At 42.1% G+C, this 26,086-nt stretch overlaps 1 protein-coding gene across 1 annotated transcript in view; it reads left to right on the forward strand.

Moving 5' to 3' along the window:
- Window positions 1-26,086, forward strand: part of STAC3 (SH3 and cysteine rich domain 3) — a 212,911-nt gene that overhangs the window by 124,100 nt on the left and 62,725 nt on the right. The window contains exons 3-4 of the mRNA XM_073576950.1: window positions 10,271-10,368; window positions 19,528-19,609. Coding sequence (XP_073433051.1) covers window positions 10,271-10,368; window positions 19,528-19,609 — 180 coding nt within the window. The remainder of the gene's footprint in view (window positions 1-10,270; window positions 10,369-19,527; window positions 19,610-26,086) is intronic.

Genomic DNA, 26,086 nt, shown 5'->3' on the forward strand with positions numbered 1-26,086 from the left:
ACGTTTGGCGAGCCCCTGATGTACCTAAACAGTGGAAACCCCCCCAAGTGACCCCATTTTGGAAACTAGACCCCCCAAGGAACTTATCTAGATATGTGGTGAGAACTTTGAACCCACAAGGGCTTCACAGAAGTTTATAACGTACAGCGGTACAATTAAAAAATCATATTTTTTCCACAAAAATGATCTTTTCACCCCCAATTTTTATTTTCCCAAGTTTAGCAGGACCCTAAAAGTTATTGTGCAATTTGTCCTGAGTACGCTGATACCCCATATGTGGGTGTAAATGACTATTTGGGCGCATAGCAGAGCTCGGAAGGGAAGCAGCGCCATTTGACGTTTTTGGCTAGAATTGAGATCGGACACCATGTCGCGATTGGAAAACCCCTGATGTACCAAAACAGTGGAAACCCCCCACAAATGACACCATTTTGGAATCTAGACCCCCCAAGGAACTTATCTAGATGTGTGGTGAGAACTTTGAACCCCCAAGGGCTTCACAGAAGTTTATAACGTACAGCAGTACAATTAAAAAATCATATTTTTTCCACAAAAATGATCTTTTCACCCTCAATTCTTATTTTTCCAAAAGTAACAGGACCCTAAAAGATATTGTGCAATTTATCCTGAGTACGCTGATACCCCACATGTGGGGGTAAACCACTATTTGGGCGTATGGCAGAGCTCGGAAGGGAAGCAGCGCCATTTGACGTTTTTGGCTGGAATTGAGATCGGACACCATGTCACGTTAGGAAAGCCCCTGATGTACCAAAACAGTAGAAACCCCCCACATATGACACCATTTTGGAAACTAGACCCCCCAAGGAACTTATCTAGATGTGTGGTGAGCACTTTGAACCCCCCAGTGCTTCACTGAAGTTTATAACGTCCGGGCGTGAAAATAAAAAAATCGTATTTTTTCCACAAACATGATCTTTTAGTCCCCATTTTTTTATTTTCCCAAGGGTAACAGGAGAAATTGGACCCCAAAAGTTGTTGTCCAATTTGTCCTGAGTACGCTGTTACCTCATATGTGGGAGAAAACTACTGTATGGGCACACGTCGGGGCTCGGAAGGGAAGTAGTGACGTTTTGGAATGCAGACTTTGATGGAATGGTCTGCGGGTGTCATGTTGCGTTTGGAGAGCCCCTGATGTACCTAAATAGTGGAAACCCCCCACAAGTGACCCCATTTTGGAAACTAGACCCCCTAATGAACTTATCTAGATGTGTGGTGAGCACTTTGAACCCCCCAGTGCTTCACAGAAGTTTATAACGACCGGGCGTGAAAATAAAAATATCGTATTTTTTCAACAAACATCATCTTTTAGTCCCCATTTTTTTTATTTTCCCAAGGGTAACAGGAGAAATTGGACCCCAAAAGTTGTTGTCCAATTTGTCCTGAGTACGCTGATACCTCATATGTGGGAGAAAACTACTGTATGGGCACACGTCGGGGCTCGGAAGGGAAGTAGTGACGTTTTGGAATGCAGACTTTGATGGATTGGTATGCGGGTGTCATGTGCGTTTGGAGAGCCCCTAATGTACCTAAACTATTGAAACTCCCCACAAGTGACCCCATTTTGGAAACTAGACCCCCCACCGAGCTTATCTAGATGTGTGGAGAGCACTTTGAACCCCCAAGTGCTTCACAGAAGTTTATAACGCCTGGGCGTGAAAATAAAAAAAACATTTTTTTCCGCAAAATTATATTTTTGCCCCCAATTTTTTATTTTCCTAAGGGTAACAGGAGAAATTGGACCCCAAAAGTTGTTTTGTAATTTGTCCTGAGTAGGCTGATACCCTACATGTGGGGGTAAAACACTGTTTGGGCACATGGCAGAGCTTGGAAGGGAAGGAGCACCATTTGACTTTTTCAACGCAGAATTGGCTGGAATTGAGATCAGACGCCATGTTGCCTTAGGAGAGCACCTGATGTGCCCAAACAGTGGAAACCCCCAATTATAACTCCAACCCGAACCTCAACACACCCCTAACCCTAATCTGAGCCCTAGCCCTAACTCTAGCCCTAACCCTAACCCTAGCCCTAACCCTAACCCTAACCCTAACCCTAGCCCTAGCCCTAACCCTAGCCCTAACCCTAGCCCTAACCCTAGCGGGAAAATGGAAATAAATACATTTTCTTTTAGTTTTATTATTTTTCCCTAACTAAGGGGGTGATAACGGGGGGTTTGATTTACGATTTATGGCGGTTTTTATGTTTGGCGGCTGTCGCACGCTAAAAGACGCTTTTTATTGTAAAAATAGTTTTTGCATCACCACATATTGTGAGCTATAATTTTTCCGTATTTTGACCCACCGAGTCATGTGAGGTCTTATTTTTTGCGGGACGAGTTGACGTTTTTATTGGTACCATTTTCGGGCACGTGACATTTTTTGATCGCTTTTTATTCCGATTTTTGGGACGCAGAATGAACAAAAACCAGCGTTTCATGAATTTCTTTTGGGGGGGTGCGTTTACACCGTTCCGCGTGCGGTAAAATTGATAAAGCAGTTTTATTCTTCGGGTCAGTACGGTTACAGCGATACCTCATTTAGGTCGTTTTTTTATGTTTTGTCGGTTTTTTGCAATGAAAACTATTTTATATAAAAAATAATTATTTTTGTATCACTTTATTCTGCGAGCTATAACTTTTTTATTTTTTTGCGGATGATGCTGTATGGTGGATCGTTTTTTGCGGGACAAGATGACGTTTTCAGCGGTACCATGCATATTTATATGCGTCTTTTTGATCGCACGTTATTGCACTTTTTGTTCGGTGGTATGATAATAAATCATTATTTTTTGCTTCGTTTTTTATTTTTATTTTTTAAGGGGTTCACTAAAGGGGTTAACTAATGGGACAGTTTTATAGGGCAGGTCATTACGGACGCGGCGATACCAAATATGTGTACTTTTATTGTTTTTGTTTTTTTTTATTTTGAAAAAATGGATTTATTGGGGAATATTTTTTTTTTTTTTACTGATTTATTTAGCGATTTTTTTTAAATTATTTTTAACACTTTTTTTTTTTTTTTTTTACTTTATTACCTTGTCCCAGGTGGGACATCGCTGTCCTGTGACAGATCGCTGATCTGTCACATCACAGATCACTGTGACAGATCAGCGATCTGTCACAGGCACTGCTGCAGACTTCCTCATGCCTGCGCTTTGCAGGCACTGAGGAAGCCAGCTTCCTCAGGCCCCCGAAGGCCCCCGTAGCCATCTTGGATCCGGGGGCCTGTAGGGAAAGAGCCCCCCGCAGCAGCGCTGCACATTGCGCTGCCGTGGGGGGCTCAGGGAAGCACGGAGGGAGCCCCCTCCCTGCCGATGCTTCCCTTTAACCCCCGGTACACCGCGATCGCGTTTGATCGCGGTGTGCAAGGGGTTAACGTGTCGGGGGCGGTCCGTGACCGCCCCTGACACATTGTGCCGGGTGTCAGCTATGATAATTAGCTGACACTCGGCCGCGATCAGCGGCGCTCACCACGTGGGCGCCGCTGATCGCGATGACGTAATATTCCGTCTATGGTAATTAGGTCCATGGTCACATGGACGGAATATTACGTCAATTGTAGGTAAGGGGTTAAAAGAGTATAAAATATAGCAATTTTTATTAAAGATTAAATGTAAAAAAGTCATCAGCCAGAGAGTAAATGGGACATGTAAGAGGATTCAAAAGGGGATAAAATTAAGTAGATAAAGGTGAGAGAGGGTTTTCACAAAAAGTGAGGGGTTAGAAGGTAGCCAATACCAGACACAGCAGAGACTATTAACTCCTTTCTGCCTTTATCCGTACTAGTCTGTCCATGTGACCTGGGACTTTATTTCCATGAACGGAATAGTACGTCATATGTGATCAGCCACGCTCACAGGGGGAGCACAGATCGCTCCCGGCACTTTAATCCCTGGCACACCGAAATTAAACATGATTGCAGCATTCTGGGAGCAGGCAGAGGGGCTGTCAGTTCAGACAGCACCTGTGCCTTTGGATCGAAGATCCCGCGTCATGCCGCAGGATCCCGATCGCTGCCATGGAGACCCGATGTCATCACAATGACAATCCAGGTCTCCACTGCTGAGAGACTTCATGTCATGCGCAGTGATGACCAGGAAGTCTCTCAGGTCAGTGTGCAACTTCATGCAGCGCTGACAGCTTCTATAGCATGCAGATCTGCATGCTATAGAAGCAATCAGCCTGCACAAAATGAGTGTCCCATGGTGGCACACAGTGTAAAAGTAAGAATTAAATTAAAAAAAGTAATTGTAAAAATAATAATAAAAAATCAATCAATATTTATTCAATCAATAAATCCGCTATAAAGAGTGAACCAGCCCCCCCTTATCACCCCCTTAGTTAGGGAAAAATAATAAAATAAAAGTATTTATTTTCATTTTCCCATTAGGGTTAGGATTGGGGCTAAAGTTAGGGTTTGGGTTGGGGCTAAAGGTAAGGTTATGGTTGGGATTAGGGTTAGGTTTGTGGTTACGGTTATGGTTAGGGTTGGGATTAGGGTTAGGAGTGTGTTGGAGTTACCGTTGGAGTTAGAATTGGGGGGTTTCCACTGTTTAGGCACATCAGGGTCTCCCCAAATGTGATATGGCATCTGATCTCTATTCCAGCCAATTTTGCACTGCAAAGTCAAATGGCGCTCCTTCCCTTCCAAGTTCTGCCATGCGGCTAAACAGTGGATTACCCCCACATATGGGGTATCAGCATACTCAGGACAAATTGCACAACTTTTAGGGTCCAATTTCTCCTGTTACCCTTGGATAAATAAAAAATTGGGGCGAAAAGATCATTTTTGTGAAAAAAAAATAATTTTTTTTATTTTTACAGCTCTACTCATAAACTTCTGTGAAGCACTTGGGGGTTAAAAGTGCTCACCACACATCTAAATAAGAAATAAACATGAGCCCAATACTTTCAACAAAGCACAATGTGGCAATCCATGGAAATAAGCCGCCATAATAATATTATGTTCCGCTCCATAAACATACAAATTTAGGAGAAAAAAGGGAGCAAACGAATCCAAGTAGTATAAAAACATCAAAATCCTTTATTAAATGCGAGCACAGACAATATATATATAAATAACCAGCAAAGTTGCAGATGACAAATAGACACCAATATTAAGAAGGCAGGTGGGGGAAAAAAAACAAAGCAAAAAGACTGCACCTGTATATAACATTAGCCAGGATAGTTTGTAAAATATGCTGACACAAGGGCTGTTACAAATGCCAAATAATCGCCATATAGGCTGGACAAAATATCCTCAGGGCAACCAGTCGATGTGTAATCAGGCAATAGGGCTAATGACGGCAAGCAGAATCCATAACATTCATCATAAGTTACATCATATATCAGCGACAGTCATATGGAAAAAGCTTACCAGGTGGTGCACAGTTACCCCCAGCCGAGGAACAAACCTCCGACGTACGTTTCGCGCTCAGGAGGCGCTTTCTCAAGGAGAAAGTTCCATAAGGGGGTCTACTTTCCAAACTGGTGTCACCTGTGGGGGTTTTCCACAGTTTAGGCACATCATGGGCTTTCCAAACACAACATGCCGTCCGATCTCAATTACAGCCAGTTTTGCATTGAAAAGTTAAACAGTGATCCTTCCCTTCCAAGCTCTGCCATGCGCCCAAACAATGGTTTACCTGCATATATGGGATATCAGCGTACCCAGGACAAATTGTGCAGCAACTTTTGGGGTCCAATTTCTCCTGTTACCCTTGGTAAAATAAAACAAATTGGATCTGAAGTAAATTTTTTGTGAAAAAAGTTAAATGTTCATTTTTTTAACATTCCAAAAATTCCTGTGAAGCACTTGAAGGGTTAATAAACTTCTTGAATGGTTTTGAGCACATTGAGGGGTGCAGTTTTTAGAATGGTGTCACATTTGGGTATTTTCTATCATATAGACCCCTCAAAGTGACTTCAAATGTGACTATTTTGTGTGACATATTTCTCTGTTTTTAAGGGCATGAATATTCAAATTTGGGAGATTGGAAAAAAATTTCTAAATTTTCGCCAAATTTAAGTTTTTTTTCACAAAAAACGCAAGTCATATCAAAGAAATTTTACCACTATCATGAAGTACAATATGTCACAAGAAAACAATGTCTTAATCACCGGGATCCATGGAAGCGTTCCAGAGTTATTACCTCATAAAGGGACAGTGGTCAGAATTGTAAAAATTGGCCTGGTCAATATGATGCAAACCACCCTTGGGGTAAAGGGTTAAAGAATTTCCATGATTCACGCAATAATTTGCATGTAAGGCATGATGCCGTAAATCATAGCACAGACTATTAAGACAGTATAGTGACAAAAATAATCAGTCCGTCTATATGTATATCATGCAGTATAATATTGGAAGACAAGAAAAATGGGCTTTATCAGTCCATATCTAATATAAATGTAGTATAGAGATTACCCATATTGAGGTGAAGGGAAACCACATACAGCCACAAGTGACCCAATGCGCATTTCGCTGTTACGCTTTCTCAAGGGGAGAAAGCGTAATACACTTCCCTTCTCACAGTCCCCTTGAGAAAGCATAACAGCAAAAAGCACATTGGGGCACTGGTAGCTGTATGTGGGGTCCCTTCACCTCAATATGGGTAAGCTATATACAACCTTATATATTAGATTTGGATTGATTAAGCCTTTTTTTCTTGTCTGATGTAAATAGTATAAAGGAATGAAGATTACAGCATGAAATATACTTATATGTTTCAAATCACCAAACAGTTTTAAATATTAGACAAAGATAACACAAGTAAACACAAAATGCAGTTTTTAAATGAAGCTCTTTATTATTAAGGGAAAAAATAAATCCAAAGCTACAGGGCCCTGTGTGAAAAAGTGCTTGCCTCCCCATTAAAACATAAATTAACTGTGGCTTATCACATCTTTAGGAAGCTGAGTTCTAATTTCCAAGCCTCACCCAGGCCTGATTACTGTCACAAGCAGTTCTCAATCAAGAAATCACTTAAATAGGACCTGTCTAACAAAGAGAAATAGACCAAAAGGTCCTCAAAAGATGCACATCATACTGTGATTCAAAAAGAAATTCTGGAACAAATGAGAAACAAAGTAATTGCGATATATCAGTCTAGAGAAGGTTATAAAGCTGTTTCCAAAGCTTTGGGGCTTCAGTGAACCACTGTGAGAGCCATTATTCACAAATGGTGAAAACATGTGTGGGGAGGAGGTTCCCCGCAGAGTGTCCGGGCCGGAACCAAGGGGTCGTCATCTAGGTTCCTAAGGGAACTGTACCCGGGGAGCGAAAGAGGGAGGTGGATGGCTGAGAGTGACAGAACAGCAAGGGGAGGGACGAGTATAAAAGGGACAGGAAAAGCGCAGGGGAGTCAGTTGGCTGCACGGCAGAGACAGAGCAGGAGACTGTGTGAGTTTAAGAAAGCTGGAGCAACGGATGGCCTGTTGTTAGGAGATGCCGGGATTACCGACCAGAGACTACCGTTTCACTCTAGTCCGGAGTTGCGGCCTACCCATGGACATCCGCGGCCTTTGCCGCTGTACTCCAGCCTGTCACGCACTGTCCGCTGCCTCTCGCAGTGACTATCGCTTGACTTCAGCCTGCAGTTGTGGCCTACCGCAGCCACCCGTGGACGCTGCCACCCATGTGCATCCCGCGGCAGTCGTCATTCCCCCCACTGCAGTTGGCAGTTGGGGCCTGCTCCTTGCTAGCAGAGAGACTCAGTGCATAGCCCAGGTCGTGCACGTGGCCTGTAAACTGCCACCCCTGGAAACTGTGACACAACACCGCTTGGGGGGACTGGAGTCTCCTTAATACCCTTGACTAAGCGTGACCCCGCTGTCTTCATAGGGGGTCGCCACCTCAAAGGACCCCTGCAGGGCTTTTTGTTCCCCTACTCCCCTGGGTGCCGGAGCACCCAAAGATGACGCCAGATCCTCAACAACTGGGCTCAGCAACTACGACACCAAAGCATCTTTTTCAGAGACGTCGAGGGACGACAGAACGGATAAGTGGCAATATAGACACTAAGGACCTGTAGTCGGCCATACCGTGGCCTTATAGTAACCGGCCTCTGCCGGGGTAGTCGTATTCCCTTTAATAGTGTTTGGTTGTTCTGAGTCCCTGCGTTGACATTTATTGTTATTTTTTCTGGTTGCTTAAGTATAGCCCTAGTGGCATTCATTTATAAAAGTTATTTTCAAAAAGTATACTCAGTCTCGCGACTCGTCACTGCATCCTGTGTACCTGCTTTACCACACATGGAACAGTGGTGAACCTTCCTAGGAGTGGCCGGGCAACCAAAATGACTCCAAGAACACAGCGAAGACTCATCCAAGAGGTCACAAAAGACCTCACAGCAACATCCAAAGAACTGCAGGCCTCACTTGCCTTAGTTGATGTCAGTGTTCATGACTCCACCATAGCAATGAGACTGGGAAAAAATGGTTTGCCTGGCAAAGACGAAAACCACTGCTGAGCAATAAGAACATAAAGTATCTTCACAGTTTGCCAGTAAACATCTTGATGCTCCCTAAGACTTTTGTGAGTATACTCTGTGGACTAATGAGACAAAAGTTGAACTTTTTTGAAAGTGTATGTCCCAATACATCTGGTGTAGAAGTAACGCAGCATTTCAGAAAATGAACATCATACCAACCAAAAAATATTGTGGTGGTAGTGTGATGGTCTGGTGCTGTTTTGCTGCTTCAGTACCTGGAAGACTTTGCTGTGGTATATGGAACCATGAATTCTGCTGTCTACCAAAAAATCCTGAAGGAGAATGTCTGGCCATCTGTTTGTGACCTCAAGCTGAAGCCTACTTGGGATACGCAGAAGGACAAGGATCCAAAACGCAGTGGAATAGCCTAGTCAAAGTTCTGACCTTAATCCTATTAAAATGCCATGGCATGACCTTAAAAATGCAGTTCATGCTTGGAAATCCTTCAATGTGGCTGAATTACAACAATTCTGCAAACATGAGTGGGACAAAATTCCTTCAGAGCGTTGTGAAAGACTCATTGCCAACTATCGCAAATGCAGTTGTTGCTGCTAAGGGTGGCCCAACCAGTTATTACGTTTAGGGGGCAATCACTTTTTCAGACAGGGCCCTGTAGTTTTGGATTTCTTTTTCCCTTAATAAAAAACCTTCATTAAAAAACTGCATTTTGTGTTTACTTGTGTTATCTTTGTCTAATATTTAAATTTGTTTGGTGATCTGAAATATTAAAGTGTGATAAACATGCAAAAGAATATGAAATCAGGAAGGGGTAAACACTTTTTCACACAGCTGTATGTAACAAAATCATTTTATCCATAAGTACATGCCTTTAAAGGCTCATAGTCACTTGCGAGAGACTCGCACGATTCTTGTGCGAGTCTTTCGCATGAAAACCTGGCACTGCCGCCGGCACTCGGACCGGAGCGAGCGGCTACATGTATTTCTACACTCCGGTCTGAGTGCCGGCGGCAGTGCCAGGTTTCCATGCGAGAGACTTGCATGAAAATCGTGCGAGTCTCTCGCAAGTGTGTATGAGCTCTTAGTCTGATAATAGTATTGAATTAAAAGTAAAATGCATGTACAATTATTAATGATATACCTGTATAGAGTCTATTGATACACACACTGATCATACCGGATTCCATCTAGGCAACGGAAGCAAAGTAGGCCTCCCATGTACCACACCATTATCTTTACAAGCGTAGAGAATACTGAACCCAGATATCTGGGAGTCCTGGTGGCTTGTTGCTGATTTTTTAGCCCAGGTATGCTTTGGTTGCTCTGATAAAATAGCATTTCGTTTGTGGTCACAGAATGTTTTTTTTTTGCTAGCATTCTTGATGGTCAAAACCTGACGCAAATGCCATTGTTTTCAGATGCTTTCTATTTGCCCAGCATAGGAACACCTGCAATTGAATTATTTTTTAATCTTCTCTATCGCTGCTGTCGGTCCTTGTTAATGGGAGAGCAGAGGCATTGTAAGTGTTTGAGCAACTTTAATTACTCATTGGCATGGAAGATGCACTGAAGTCACTGACTAATTCTGTCGGAACATGTGTTTACTCAAGAAATTCTCAGATGAGCTAGTACAGTATAAAAAAAGTCCTATTCCAAAAAGAAGTGAAGCCATCATTTCAAAAGAAATGCATTGTAGATGTAGTAGACCATAATAGCGACTGCAAGATAACTTCCTATTTGTTGAAAGTAAGTAGAAAAAAAATTAATGAAAACATATTTGTATTATTTTCTTCTATTTCACTTGCAGTAAACAACAAATTTGGACTGAGATGCAAAAACTGCAAGACTAACATTCATCACCATTGTCAGTCCTATGTCGAGTTCCAGAAATGTTTTGGCAAAATAGTAAGTTCTAGAAGTTTTTGACACAGTCTTGATATATTGTATTATATACTTTACCTTCTATTAATGAAAAAAACATCAGGATTCAGGAACTGTCAGTTTTATTTTTAATGATTTCCAAAGCAACCTCTAAAGTATTACTTTGTTGTAAAAGCAAAAATAGAACCTGGTCAGTGGAATATTTTCTAATGCGAAGAAGGACGAAGGCGTGAACATTGAGAGCGCAGATATTTTTAGTCTGTACTGTATCTAGTTGTTACTATTTGGCTTTTCCATTGATGTAAACAGCTGAAAGAGGATCTGTCATCACTGATTCCAATACACGCTGCATACGTTTTTAAATAGATCTCTTTGACCTGATCTGGTTGGTGTACTTTCTATGAAAATCTATGTCAGAATGGCTGAATAATCATGCTTTAAACTGTTCCTGCTTGATATTAAAATTAATATTTTATCCAGATCTACTTATCAAGATACTGTATATAATTAAAGGAACTCTGTCAACACATAATGACTGTTCAAACTAAGCACAGGAACAGCCTTATTGTGGCCAAACAGCTCAGTGTACCTTCCCGTCTACCTGTTTTGCACCTAGCTCTGCTGTAGTGGTGCTTTAAATGTAATTCCCCTGTCCCCTCATACTCACCTGCGGCCGCCTTAATTGTTTTCCAGTGTCGGTCCCGTCAGTCTCCAGCAAAAAGTGACCTTTTGGCAGTTGCAGTGTTTCATAGTGCATGCTGGAGGTCACTTTTCAGGACTTCTCTGAGAACCTCGTTCTGGCTGTCATAGACTTCCATTGAGCTCCTGTGAAGTAGCTTCTGACTAAGGCCAGTCAGAAGTTCTGTAGGCACCAGATGGTGCTGCGGGACCAGAGTGGCGTCAGTAAAAGGTGAAGCTGCCAGAAGGTGAGTATAAGAATGGGGGCTTACATTTAAAACATCACTCCAGCAGTGAAAAAAAAACACTGGAGTGGTGCTTTAACCCCTTTCTGACATATGACGTATTATCCCATCTATGTGCCCTGGGACTTATTTCCCAAGGACGGGATAGTACGTCATCAATGATCAGCAGCACTCATCTGACACCCATCACATTAGACCCCCCGGAACACTGCGATCAAACAGGTGGCATAGGGAAGAATCGCGCAGGGAGGGGGCTCCCTGCGTACTTCCCTGAGACACTCAGAACAACGCGATGTGATCGTGTTGTTCCGAGGGCCTCCTCCCTGCAGGCCCAAGATCCAAAATGGCCATGGGGTCCATCCGGGTCCTGCAGGGAGGTGGCTTCTCAATGCCTGCTGCAATGCCTGGGAAGCCTCCTACACTGCCTGTCGGATCGCTGATCTGACAAAGTGCGCTACAAAGTGGCAGATCAGCGATCTGACTTTGCATAGTGATATCCCACCCTAAGACAATGTAAAAAAGTAAAAAAAAATGTCAAAGACACCGCACTGAACTTGCTCACTGAGCCAGTGCGCGTGCCCTGAGTAAAACGAAAGTGTGCTCAAAGCTACCTGTGGAGCGGGCTGCAACCGAATAGATGCGTACTTCAGAGCCGCAGGACCTGAAGCACGTGACTGCTAGAGGCGTGGCCTAAACTCCACAGAGCTAGGAGCTGCAAGACAATTCCTAGCAGAGTAACTGCGAGACAAAGTTACCAAGGGGCATAGACAGGGAGAATAGTCAGGATGTAGCCAATGAGTCACACACAGAGATAGCTGCAAGGTACAAGAGGGGCGAGCAGAGAGTAGTCAGGTCACAGGCAATGAGTCATACACAGATAATAACGCAGTACAAAAACAACAGGCAAACTCACAACGGGAAACAGAGCCGGGTCAGAATCATATAAACAAGCTATAGCAACAAACAGGCACACGGGGGTCAGCACACTAGGCCAAAGGCAAAAGTATAACTGGCAGGGATTGAAGCTACCCAGAGGTTTATGAAGCTCTCCCAGAACCAGAAAGAGGCCACAATCATTAACCCCAAGTGTGCAGGTCAAAACCTGCACAGCGCTCCAGACATTAACCCCCGGTGTGCAGCTCAAAAACCTGCACTGGGATCATGACAAAAAAAATAAACGTGTAAAAATTATTTAAAAAAAACCTAAATAAAGAAAAAAAATATTCCCTAGTAAATTCTTTTCTTTATATAAATAAAAAAAACAATGAAAGTGTACATATTTAGTATTGCCACGTCCATAACGACCCACCCTATAAAACTGTCCCACTAGTTAACCCCTTTAGTGAACCCCTTAAAAAAAGGCAAAAAACAATGCTTTATCATCATACTGCTGAACAAAAAGTACAATAACACGCGATCAAAAAGATGAATATAAAGAAACACAGTGCCACTGAAAACATCATCTTGTCCCGCAAAAAATGAGCCACCACACAGCATCATCAGCAAAAAAATAAAAAAATTATAGCTCGCAGAATAAAGCGATGCAAAAATATTTTTTTTTTATAAAATTGTTTTTATTGTATAATAGCACCAAAACATAAAAAATTATATAAATGAGGTATCACTGTCATCGTATTAACCCAAAAAATAAAACTGCTTTATCAATTTTACCACATGCGGAATGGTATAAACTCCCCCCCAAAAGAAATTAATGAATTGCAGGTTTTTGTTCATTCTAGGTCCCAAAAATCGGAATAAAAAGCGATCAAAAAATGTCATGTGCCCAAAAATGGTACCAATAAATACATCAACTCATCCTGCAAAAAATAAGACCTCACATGACTCTGTGGGCCAAAATATGGAAAAATTATAGCTCTCAAAATGTGGTGATGCAAAAAATATTTTTTGCAATACAAAGCGTCTTTTAGCGTGTGACAGCTGCTAAACATAAAAACGCGCTATAAATAGTGAATCAAACCCCCCTTTATCACCCCCTTAGTTAGGTAAAAATAATAAAATAGAAAAAAATGCAATTATTTCCATTTCCCCATTAGGGTTAGGGTTAGGGTTGTGGCTAAAGTTAGGGTTGTGGCTAAAGTTAGGGTTGGTGCTAAAGTTAGGGTTGGGGATAGGGTTAGGTTAGGGTCTAAAGTTAGGGTTGTGGCTAGGGTTAGGCTAGGGGTTAAAGTTAGGGCTAGGATTGGGGCTAAAGTTAGGGTTAAGGTTGGGACTAAAGTTAGGGATAGGGTTGGGACTATAGTTAAGACTAGGGTTAGGCATGGGATTAGGTTGAGGGGTGTGTTAGGGTTAGGTTTGTGGCTAGGGTTAGGGTTGGGATTAGGGTTAGAGGTGTGTTGGAGTTAGGGTTGGAGTTAGAATTGGGGGGTTTCCACTCTTTAGGCACATCAGGGGCTCTCCAAATGCGACATGGCGTCTGATCTCAATTCCAGCCAATTCTGCGTTGAAAAACTCAAACGGTGCTCCTTCCCTTCCAAGCTCTGCCATAGCACTCAAACAGTGGATTACCCCCACATATGGGGTATCAGCCTACTCATGACTAATTGCACAACAACTTTTGGGGTCCAATTTCTAATGTTACCCTTGGGAAAATAAAAAATTGGGGGCGAAGATATCATTTTTGTGGCAAAAATGATTTTTTTATTTTTATGGCTCTAGTTATGAACTTCTGTGAAGCACTTGGGAGTTCAAAGTTCTCACCACACATCTAGATAAGTTCCTTGGGGGGTCTAGTTTCCAAAAAGGGGTCACCACAGTTCAGGCACATCAGGGGTTCTTCAAACACAACATGGCGTCCGATCTCAATTCCAACCAAATTGGACAACTTTTGGGGTCCAATGTCTCCTGTTACCCTTGGGAAAATAACAAATTGGGGACTAAAAGATCATGTTTGTTGAAAAAATGATTTTTTTATTTTTACACCCCAGCGTTATAAACTTCTGTGAAGCACTTGGGGATTCAAAGTGCTCTCCACACAACTAGATAAGTTCCTTGGGGAGTCTAGTTTCCAAAATGGGGTCACTTGTGGGGGGTTTCCACTGTTTAGGCACATCAGGGGCTCTCCAAATGCGACATGACACCCGCAGGCCATTTCTCAAAGTCTGCATTCCAAAACGGCACTACTTCACTTCCGATCCCCAATATGTGCCCATACAGTAGTTTTCTCCCACATATGGAGTATCAGCGTACTAAGGACAAATTGGACAACAACTTTTGGGGTCCAATTTCTCCTGTTACACGTGGGAAAATAAAAAATTGGGGACTAACAGATCATGTTTGTTGAAAAAATATGATTTTTTTTTTCTCACGCCCGGGCGTTATAAACTTCTGTGAAGCACTTGGGGGTTCAAAGTGCTCACCACACATCTAGATAAGTTCCTTGGGGGGTCTAGTTTTAAAAATGGAGAAACTTGTGGCGTATTTCCACTGTTTAGGCACATCAGGGGCTCTCCAAACGCCACATGGCGTACAATCTCAATTCCAGCCAATTTTGCATTGAAAAAGTCAAACGGCGCTCCTTCCCATCCATGCTCTGCCATGCGCCGAAACTGTGGTTCCCCCTCACATATTGGGTATCAGCGTACTCAGGACAAATTGCACAATAACCTTTGGGGTCCAATTTCTCCTGTTACCCTTGGTAAAATAAAAAAAAATTGGACCTGAATTATTATTATTTTTTTTTTTTAAATTTAAATGTTCATTTTTTTAAACATTCAAAAAATTCCTGTGAAGCACCTGAAGGGTTAATAAACTTCTTGAATGTGGTTTTGAGCACCTTAAGGGGTGTTGTTTTTAGAATGGTGTCACTTTTGGGTATTTTCTATCATATAGACCCCTCAAAATGACTTCAAATGTGGTGTGGTCCCTAAAAAAAATGGTGTTGTAAAAATGAGAAATCGCTGGTCAACTTTTAACCCTTATAACTTCCTAACAAAAGAAAATTTTGGTTCTAAAATTGTGCTGATGTAAACTAAACATGTGGTAAATGTTACTTATTAAGTGTTTTGTGTGCCATATCTCTGTGATGTAAGGGCATGAAAATTCAAAGTTGGAAAATTGCGAAATTTTGAAAATTTTCGCCAAATTTCTGATTTTTTTCACAAAATAACACAAGTTATATCAAAGAAATTTTATGACTAACATGAAGTACAATATGTCATGAGAAGACAATGTCAGAATTACCAGGACCCATGGAAGCGTTCCAGAGTTATTACCTCATAAAGGGACAGTGATCAGAATTGTAAAAATTGGCCTGGTCATTAACATGCAAACCACCCTTGGGGGTAAAGGGGTTTACCAGGACTATATTATTTTTTGCCTTCTACCTGCCTGTTCTATGCAGGGTTGGCTCAGAGAGGTCCCTTGTTCTGAGCTGCACTGTTGATGGGGAGTGACCGTGGATTTCATGCTGATTGAGGCTGTGTACCCACGTAAGCTTTTTTTTGCATTTTTTAAGCGTTTTTCCAAGCAAAAATGCTTCAAAAATGCATACAAGAAGCATCCCATTCTTTTTAATGAATTCCGCAATTTTTGTGCACATGATGTGTTTTTTTCTGCGGAAAAAAATGCAGCATGTTCATTAATTTTGCGGAAAAAAACACATTTCTAGCTATATTCTATGAGCAGGAGAATGCCCCTGTAAAAAACGCTCAAAAAACGTGCAAAAAATGCACGTTTTTCCTGGGAAGGAGTCCGTTTTTTCTGCATACGTGGGTGCATAGCCTGACAGTTGGCTTTCGCAGTTAAGTAGTGGGAATCCGGCTGTCAGTCATCATAACATTAGCAGTCATGCCCTGTCAACAGAGCAGAAGAGAATCTGCTGCTCTGTTGTGATGTCAGCAGAAGCGAATCTGCTGCTCTGTTGTGATGTCAGCAGAAGCCTCAGAATAGCCAGCAGGAATAGTCAGTGACAGTCTGTGCTGGCAGAGATCTGCGTTAGGGAGAAAAAGTGGGTACCTAAAACCTACCTGTCTGTTTTTTCTTAGGCCCATAGTGAGAAATTAATATAGTCCTGGATAACCCCTTTAATTGAAAGCTCTGACTTTACAGGATGCAGATGAGGGCACAGATAAATGAAAAACAGGTTCCTGAAAAGGTGCACTGAGCTGCTTAGCCACATCAAGCGAACACTGAGAGCCTGTGCTTGTGTGAGGTGGCCAGGATGGTAATCATGGTGAGGGGTTGTTGTTCCAGCACACCCTGGCACCCCACAAAGAAAACACAATGTCCCATTTGTTGTGTGATTTGTGTGTAATGCAAGTCACTCACTTTTAGATTGGAGTTCTCCTCAGGTTGCATGATCCCGATTCCAGGTATCATCACATACTGATTGTCAGAGTCCAAGTCCATTTTTAACAAAACAACTTTAACAGCAAGTTCAGTTCAATCACCGACATCACATAGTAATTCTCACTGATCATAGTTTTAGATCCTCTCCTGGCAATCTTTGTTCCGGTAACGTTCCATCCGGTACCGCAACTTCCCGACTAGCCAGACTAGATGTTGCCTGGGGGTCCCCATCCGTTTTCCCCTCCGAGGGCGAAATAAACAATGGCTCTTCCAAACCTTTCCCAGACTGTAGGTCTCAGACGTTCCAGGAATTCCCACTGAACCTAGTCGCTGGTGCTCTCATGCTGCTCCTGTTCCCTCGTACTCATGTGGCTTCCAGCCCTGAGGCCCTGAACTGCTCTTCTGGACTCTTCTTCTTAAACTTATTTCTGAAACAACTTTGCTGTTCTCCATCCAACTCTCTGACTAAAACCAGGAAATGTCTCAACTATCACTTCTGTGGCTCCTCATAACTTGGAAATCCCTTATTTCCTTAACCAGTTCTTAGCCTAACCTTATCTAACCTCCTAATCTACAGTGCACCCCACTGTACTAAGCCCTATACTCCCCGTTACTACTACTCTCACTAAATCCTACACTTATACTGTAATTCCCTAACTCTATCCCTATTCCATAAAGATGCATAACTACACATTACACATACACCACTACATCATAAAGCATCTTACACGTAAAACGTACCCGTTTTACTAGGAAGGTTTGCAGGGCATGACATGACCCCAACACACCCTTACACTTGGTTAGAACAGTCATTTTGTGCTGACTGACTCCATTTAATAATGCATACAAATTGTATTGTGAAACTGATGGTCCTTGTGAAAAAATTGCAGCAAATATTGCACAAAAAAATAGCAGAAAAAAATTGCAGTCTGGTCCAATTTATATACCACACTAGTGCATGGAAATAACAGTCAGCTGTGGCACAGAGAGTCAGTCATATTCATAATTTGGAAACCTGACTGGCCCGTGTTTTAATATGGTTTTCTCAACCAGGTCTAAAAGGGGAGGTAACCCATTAACTCCCCTTCCAGAAACCTTTGTCTTGCCTATATACATACCTCTACATTGATATTTCAAAAACAAGAAGGAGAAGTGGAATTATGGAAATCACAGGATAGAGAGACATGTTAATGATATGCAAATGTTTCAAAACATCACAATGTATTCCATATCAAATATGAGCGCCCACTCACACATGACTTGGCTGCCATCAGTGAGGTTATCAATGGTTGGGAAGTTTTGCCACCCTGAATGCACTTCTTGGGCATACAAGTCATCAAGATCCACTGCTGGCAGCCCTGTGTGCTAGATGGGACACACATCCGAAGATGTGCTGCTGGCCATGGTAGCACATTTAGGCCATGCAGGCTGTTCACATTAGCATGGGCAACGTGCAACCTGGGACTGTAGTTTTGAAAAATAGCTCTTGGGACACCTTGGAGAATTGGCCATACCACTGGTTCAACGATTAATCGATTCTGTACTGCAAGTGAAATTGAATGTCATATATAAAGCCTAAGGCATCAAACTGTATCTACAAAAACCATAAACAGACATTGGGCTATGTGCCAGATGTGCCAACGTGCATTCAGTATGGCAGAGCATTCCTCACCTCAGACAACCATTAATATCCTAATTGATGGCAGATCAGATGTGCAAGCGTGGGTATTTCTGCACATGGTGAGAATACTTGATGCTGAATAAATCGAGATGTTTCAAAAATTAAGTTTCCATTTTATCATTATCATGTACTGTATATCCATCCTGTGATCTCCATAATTGCATGATTTTTCCTTCTTGGTATTTGGATTTCACTGTTGAGGAGCGTATATACCGCATGATTTTACCCAATTCAGAAAAGGAATGATAGTTTATGTACAAATAACTTACTGCTGGGAGGTTGTATCTTATCTGGTTGAATCTATCCAAAGAAACCTAGTGAGGATGAACTAGATTATGAAATGGTTCCAGGTAAACAATAATATAGCCAAGACCAAAAGATGGGTTTCTTCCAATTAGTTAAACCTGTTCCCTTTGTCAGTAGTCCAGTGTAGTTGAGCGACTAAATTGTATAATTTGGAGATATATAAATGGCACGATATCAAGTGGAAAATAGTTTGGAAAAGGGCTGGGTCCATTTCCCAGTAGTAAACCTGGCCACTAATGTTGTGTCCTGTACTTGTGTACGTTGAATATAATGAAGACATGTTTTAAAGGTGTTGTGCAGCACCACTCATTTCCATCTTGAGGTTGAGATATGTTACATTCTTGAAGTCTCTAGATTACAATTAGCTGCTTGGCAGATATCACACATGTGTCCCATTTTAATTAAAAGGATACATACACCAAGGGCGGACAAATCATTGGTGCACCCTGTGCAGCTGCACATGGGCTTAAGAGGTAAGGGGGCCCACTAGTACTGCCAAAGGTGCATTTTAATGAGTTATTGACCTGCAAAGGACCCATATATTGTTTTTTCACAGGGGCCCCCCTATTTTTAATAATCATCCAAGGGAAAGCAGACAGCTGGGAGCTAATGATAATTGGCTGGGGAGGGTTATGTATATTGGCCCTTTCCCAGCCTAATAACAACAGAAGTGTGTTGAAATATACAACACCTGTTAGATGTCCGGGTTTTCATTCAGAGTGCAGCATCATCTTTATTGTCCAATGTGGACCTCTGTAAAAACCTCCAAGTGTAAACAGGACTGTTTCCCTTCACTTTGAGAAGCCAAACTACATAGTTAAGTACCAAAGTTTCACTAGCAAAAACTTTCAATTGTCAGAATGTTGGTAGTTCTAGACAGAATCTATTGCACACTCTATGCATTTATCAAAATAGAACTGAAATCTAAATGATAATAATAAATTACACTTTTTTCTTTTTTTCCAGCCCCCTGGATTCCGTCGTGCATATAGTTCCCCTCTGTACAGTAATCAGCAATATGCGTGCGTGAAGGAACTGCTGCCATTCTGTGAGTTGTTACTCTTCACTGTTTAATTGAGAAATGGCTGTATGAACAAGTACCGTAGTTTGTTTTTTAAAATACACACGGAGCCTTACTCATGCTACCATGGTCCAGTGTCCAGTTTCTACCGCTGTTCCTTGTATCTGTTATTGCCTCCTACGCTGAAGGCACGTCGATACCACTGTAGCCGATCAGTAAGCTCAGTGTCTCTCAGTGACTCATGCTGTCAATTTAGGGAGAGCCGTGAGCTCAGTTATTAGCTGCAGCGTTGCTAATGTAACATGAATGCTGCAGACCATCAGAGACACCGGGAACAGCAGTGGACATTCAGCGCTGGATCCACGGAGGCCGAGAAGAGAACAATTTGTTTTTTAAAACAAACTGCAGTCATGGGAGAGGGGTTTTCCAAAACTGCAAAACCTCTTTAACCAGTGTAACAATTCATTCACATAAAAAAAATATATAATTGCAGACATATGAAATTCAAGCTGTTAAATTTAACTAATCACAATTGCACATTGAGCAGCAAATTTCTGTCACATCAGGAAGCATAAAGTGTTTATTTATTACTAAATTTTGGTTGTCACAATTTCTTTTGCAGAATGTGCTTGTGATGTGAGGTCCTGCAGAATCCACTGCCTGTGGTTATAAATGCTCTCCCACATTACTCAACAACCATTAATAAATGGGTATGACACCCAGAGGTGTACTGTTTCCCCCAGGGGCGTACATAGAAATCATGGGGCACTGCAGCAGAAGTTCTAATTGCCCCACCCCCCAAAAATAAATTAACATTTGAAGGGGTCAAAGAAAAGGTTATCTCACAACTTTGCAGCCCTTACACAGTAGTTTTCCTATTATGGAAGCCCCTAGATTCCCCTCTCATTGCCCCAATAAAGTATGGTGCCAACAAAAGTACCCCCCCCAAACACACCATGATAATGGCATGAAATGAGGTCTGGAAGGGTTTGTAATGATACATAACTTGGCTCTGTTGTATCTCTATGGAGCAGCTGCAGAGATCAGTGAGGAGAAGAGGGCATGTTCTTGTTTCCCCATGTGTTACTGCCTGCTTATGATTGGCCAACTTTATGCAGGAGAAGAAGTACTCGCCCCCAGAGATAAACCATGGTAACACCAAATTCAAGTATACCATAATTTATAACTTAAACTTTACAACATATTATCTCTGTAACGGAGAGGAGAAATAAAAGAAAATGATATTTTACTAAGCACATCGGCTGTCATTCCATGATGTGGCCAGTATAACATACTCACACTGGTGAAAGATTCTCTTTACGAACATTACGAACAGCAGCAGGCATAGTGGTAGTTGGCGGGGTTCTCTTTCCAGGGTGTACACTATGCATTCTCTCAATATAGTTCCTTAGCTACCCCCTAGAGCTGAATGAAATGACTTTTGGGATACTGGTCTAGTGGAAAAACAAAATGTTGGATCATCCCAATTCGCAAGCAAAATGCATGTAAAAGAAAGATGTATCAGCATCCAATAATGATCAAATTGTTTTTATTATGGCATCATAAATACAGAAACAGCAGCAACTTTTTTCCTAATATAGAACTGAGTCTTGATAAAGACCCAGATTAAAAATAGGGGGAAAAACATAATATGAATGAGATGTTGGAACATGTTTGAGTTTACGAAGTTTAGTGGTTCTTTTTCTAGTAATGTGAACCAAGATGAGTTCTCCACAGCAATCCTGAGCTATGAATTAAGAGTTAAGGATGAGCGAACTGTAAAGTTCGATATTCGTATAGGGCACCTGGTGTCTGGTAACGAACCCTGAAGATGGACTTCTTACTGTATGTCCATGTTACTGTTTTGGTTTGGCAGACTAATAAAGCTTGTGGAAAGGTTGCAATGCAGCCAATCAACAAATTTTTCCGGTGTGGGCATTTCCGGCACCATCACAGCCATGTGAAGTATTAGCATAGCTGTGATAGTGTGGCGGCGCACCATGTGAGGAAAAAAAAAATTGACTTTCTCAGAACAAGACTCCAAAGGATTTGATGGGTGTCATGGGACATTTCACTATTGATTACCATCGGCCCTTCCTGGATTTATTTCCAATTAATAAATGGGTAAATGAGGGAGCGTGGGGGAGTCTTTAATCAAATAAAGTATTTTTTCTGCGTGTTTATTTTTACTACAAGGCTAGTAATGGGGGTGCCTCACTGACACCTCTCCATTACTAACCTCTGGGCTTGGTGTCAGCCAGCTTCTGACATCAACCCCAAAAACAATTACCTCGATTGCCACTGTACCAGGGCAATAGGGAAGAGCTGAGGCTAAGCGCCAAACACCCCCATTACTAACACTGTAAGTAAAAAGAAAAGAGAACACAGAAAAAAAAATCTTTATTTTAAAAAAAATATTTGAAAAAAGTTCCCCCATTTATTAAAAAAATTAATAATAAAAAAATAATAATCCACAGGGTTTGCTGTAATACATAATATGGAGGTCTTGCGATGATCCCAGTTTTCTATATCCAGTCCAAATGCAGGAGAAAATGCCTCAAAAACTGCCAGTGCCAAAAACCTTTTAAAAAGCTCAGGAAACAAAAATAGAAAAAAACTAAAAATATGCTTCAGGAAAAAAAGTGCTGGTGTTCCATGACGAGTCTTCCTCTTGAACAACCCAGTGGATTCGTCTGTCTGGAAAAGATGTAATGTGCACATACCTTAAAATAGACAAAGAAAACTTCATGATTTTCGAACTGTTTAGATGCTCTTTCAGTCATGACCACGAGGTGGCACCAGTACACTATAAATATGATTTGTGATAGTTTGGATATTCTGGAGCTGGATACTGCATACATACTGGTATGGGATAGAACGACGTTTAAGAACAACTCTAGTATTGAGGTACAGTATGTCCATAGATTAGTTTTTTTCTATTTAATTTTAGATAGAAAGAAACAGTTAATTGTCTTATATTCTGTAAAAAGTGCAGGAAACACTGAAAGGGAGCAGTCAGACAGCCATATAACATATGGATGATGATCGCATCGCAATGCATGGACTGACTGGTGGCTCTCCTGACCCGAGTGTGACAGCATATGTCCGTGGCAGCTGACAGGCTCAGGTCAGGAGAGCCACCAGCCAGTCCATGCATTACGATACGACCATCGTCCATGTTATACAGCCGTCTGACTGTGCCCTAAGACTAAATGTACACAACAACGTAAAGCCACACGTGAATTATCATCACAGTTGTGTTGCCATTTCAGCTGTAGTTATATATGGGAATTTGCAGTCTTCTTTCCAGTGGAGAACGATTTTAAAACAATTTCACAACTTCATGTTAGCACTCGTTAAAAGTCAAAGTGATTTATGCTACTTTAAAGGGGTGGTCCAAGAGTCAAATAAATATTAATCTAAATCTATTAGTGCTGTAATCTGAACTAATTTATAATATACTTGCATTAAATATTCCCTATCCGTCCCTCACTACCAGTAGGGTAGCTACCGGGGGTCAAAGGGTGCGGTCGCCTCTGGCCCAGTGCTAAGCCCGCGTAGATACCGCCACCCTTAACTATATCGACATGCACAGTGTGCCAATACAATTAACCAGCGGTAGAGCAGAGAGACTGTGTCTCCTTGCACTACCGCTCTCCGTTCTGTAGACCGTAGGTCGCTTTAAGCCTGTGATCTATAGAATGACCGAGGGGCTGACGCACACGCAGGATGTCAGGGTCGCGGCATGGTGACGTTATCACGCTGTTCAGGGACTCCGATGTCTTGTGTGTACGTCGGCACTATGGCAGCGTGTTGGTCCGCCTGGAGGACTTGTAAAGATCCTGGATTAGGTGAGTATATTATGTTTTTTATTTTGAGTAAAACTTTTGTGGGCATCATAAACAGTGGGGGACCCTGAAATAGCTGGGGGGCCTTCATACATCATAGGGACCACTGTGGGGACCCTTCTAAAGTGTAGAGGTCAATAAATAGTTTGCGATCTAATAAAGTGGCCATTATACAGTTTTACAGCTAATGTGGGACCCATTGTATAGTGTATGAACTAATGCAGGAGCCACTATACAGTTTGGGGGCTAATGTGGGGGAAATTATACAGTGTGGGAGCTTAAGCGTGGGCAAAAATACAGTTTGAGGGCTAATGCAAGGGCAATTATACAGTTTTGGGGGTTAATGCAAGGGCAATTATACAGTTTGGGGGTTAATGCACGGGCAATTATAAAGTTTGGGGGCTAATGCAGGGGCCATTATGCTGCATGGGTGCTAATGCAGTGGTCATTATACAGTTTGGGGCTTACTGTGGGATGCCATTATACAGTTTGAGGGCTAGTGTGAGAGCTACTGTGGAGGCCATAATACAGTGTGGGGGTCATTATACCGTGTGGTTTCTACTGTGGAGGACATTATACAGTGTGAGGGCTTCTGTGAGGGGTCATTATACTGATTTTTGGGGAAGCAGTGGGGACATCATGCTATGTATAGAGGAGCTGTTGGGGTATCATACTGTGTATAGGGGAGCTTTGGACCCATCAAACTGTATATAGTGGAGCTGTGGGGACATCATACTCTGTATAAGGGAGCTGTGGGCCCACCATGCTGTTTATAGTGGAGCTGTACCATAGGGGTCTTAGTGGACATTATTAAATGTTATCTGGGCACTTAAGAAGCATTATTGCTATAGGGGGCACTAATAGATTTGTGGCTGTCAAATGGAAAAAATGTGGACACTGTTTTCTAGGGTATTTCTACAAGGCATTAATATTTTCTAGGGGGGAATTTTACCATTTGGAGGGCACAAAGGAGGCATTATTACTGTGGGGCACTATGAGAAGCCGTTATATTACCACTCAGCAAGTGCAGGCATAGGGACATACAGCAGCAGTGGCTATGTATTGGGGTATCGGTAAGATGAAGAGGTTGTGCAGGTTGAGAATAGATGGGGACGGTGCCTGAATGTGAGAAGTCAAATGTGTCTTTGTTGTAATCTCTGCAGATGAGTCCTGGCTGGAGAAGTTGTCTTGATGGTCGGGCCAGATGGAAAAGATGAGAAAGAAGAACGTCAGCTGTATGTTACTATATATAACTGTCCTGTAATCACTTGTATGTTCTGCAGGACTGGTATCTACCACTATGTAGTCACCATATGGCGGTTATTTCATGGTGCCACCATAGTTTTAATGAGAGTTACTGGTTAGGGGCCCACTCAGATGTTTCGCCTCCCCCTGAGATGAACCCCTAGCTACACCTCTGCTCACTACACTGTCTAACTGTCTAACTGGTATTGCATTTCTTTTTCTCTACTTCCTATGTGATGACACTTTGTTTTGTTTGAGATTTCCAGTGCATATGCTGGGATACTAAAATGAAGTCTCATAAAGGGGGCAGAGGCTGGGTTCACTGCTGCCGCCTCTCCCCCTCCCTGAATCGAAGCATCATCAGTGATGCTCATTTCAACATGTTCCTGGGACTTGAGTACTCTTATTCACTGCACCGCGGAGACACCATCACATGTTTCTCAACGCAAGCAATGACTAGCCAGGTCTTTCACCGGGAAGGAACAACCACGGGAAGGGTAGTCTCCAATGAAGGAAACCACCTATGCCAAAACATGGTATCCATCCACCTGGCCAGTCATTGCTTGCGTTGAGAAACATGTGATGGTGTCTCCGCGGCTGTTGATTTACATGTTTTTGCATATTTCCCATAAGGGATGGGGGCATTGCTCTAGAATCACTGCGTTGAGAAACATGTGATGGTGTCTCCGCAGTGTTGGATGTTGATCTCCATGAGGTCACTCATCCTCATTTTCGCAGTCTTTTTTACTAGGCATTGCTCCTACTAGCCAGTTTCCTACTCCACACTGATGAGGGGCAATACCCCGAAACAGCTGTCTGTGGATGGATACCATGTTTTGGCATAGGTGGTTTCCTTCATTGGAGACTGCCCTTCCCGTGGTTGTTCCTTCCCGGTGAAAGACCTGGCTAGTCATTGCTTGCGTTGAGAAACATGTGATGGTGTCTCCGCGGCTGTTGATTTACATGTTTTTGCATATTTCCCATAAGGGATGGGGGCATTGCTCTAGAATCACTGCGTTGAGAAACATGTGATGGTGTCTCCGCAGTGTTGGATGTTGATCTCCATGAGGTCACTCATCCTCATTTTCGCAGTCCTTTATAATTGTGTCACGCTGCCAGGATCCAGGTAATGATGTCATGACATTCCTTGAATGTTAAGCAATTGTGCATTATTACATCTAGGCAATTCTGTTGGAGATCCTGTAACTTTATAATTATACACTATTTCTTATATGCTGTAGTTTATGTGCTATTTATTTATTAAAGATGTATAGATTATATCCGCATTCATAGATCCCCTATAGTCTAAGTGATAGGACACGCACAAGATTACTATGTATATTTAGGTTTAATCATGTCCCAAGTCCCTCCTTCCCTTTTCTGCACCTTTCGTAATAGTTTTATCTTTGCA

This window comes from Dendrobates tinctorius, unplaced genomic scaffold (assembly GCF_039654945.1).
Source record: "Dendrobates tinctorius isolate UK_male_01 unplaced genomic scaffold, ASM3965494v1 ptg000051l, whole genome shotgun sequence".
NCBI classification, from domain to species: Eukaryota; Metazoa; Chordata; class Amphibia; order Anura; family Dendrobatidae; genus Dendrobates; species Dendrobates tinctorius.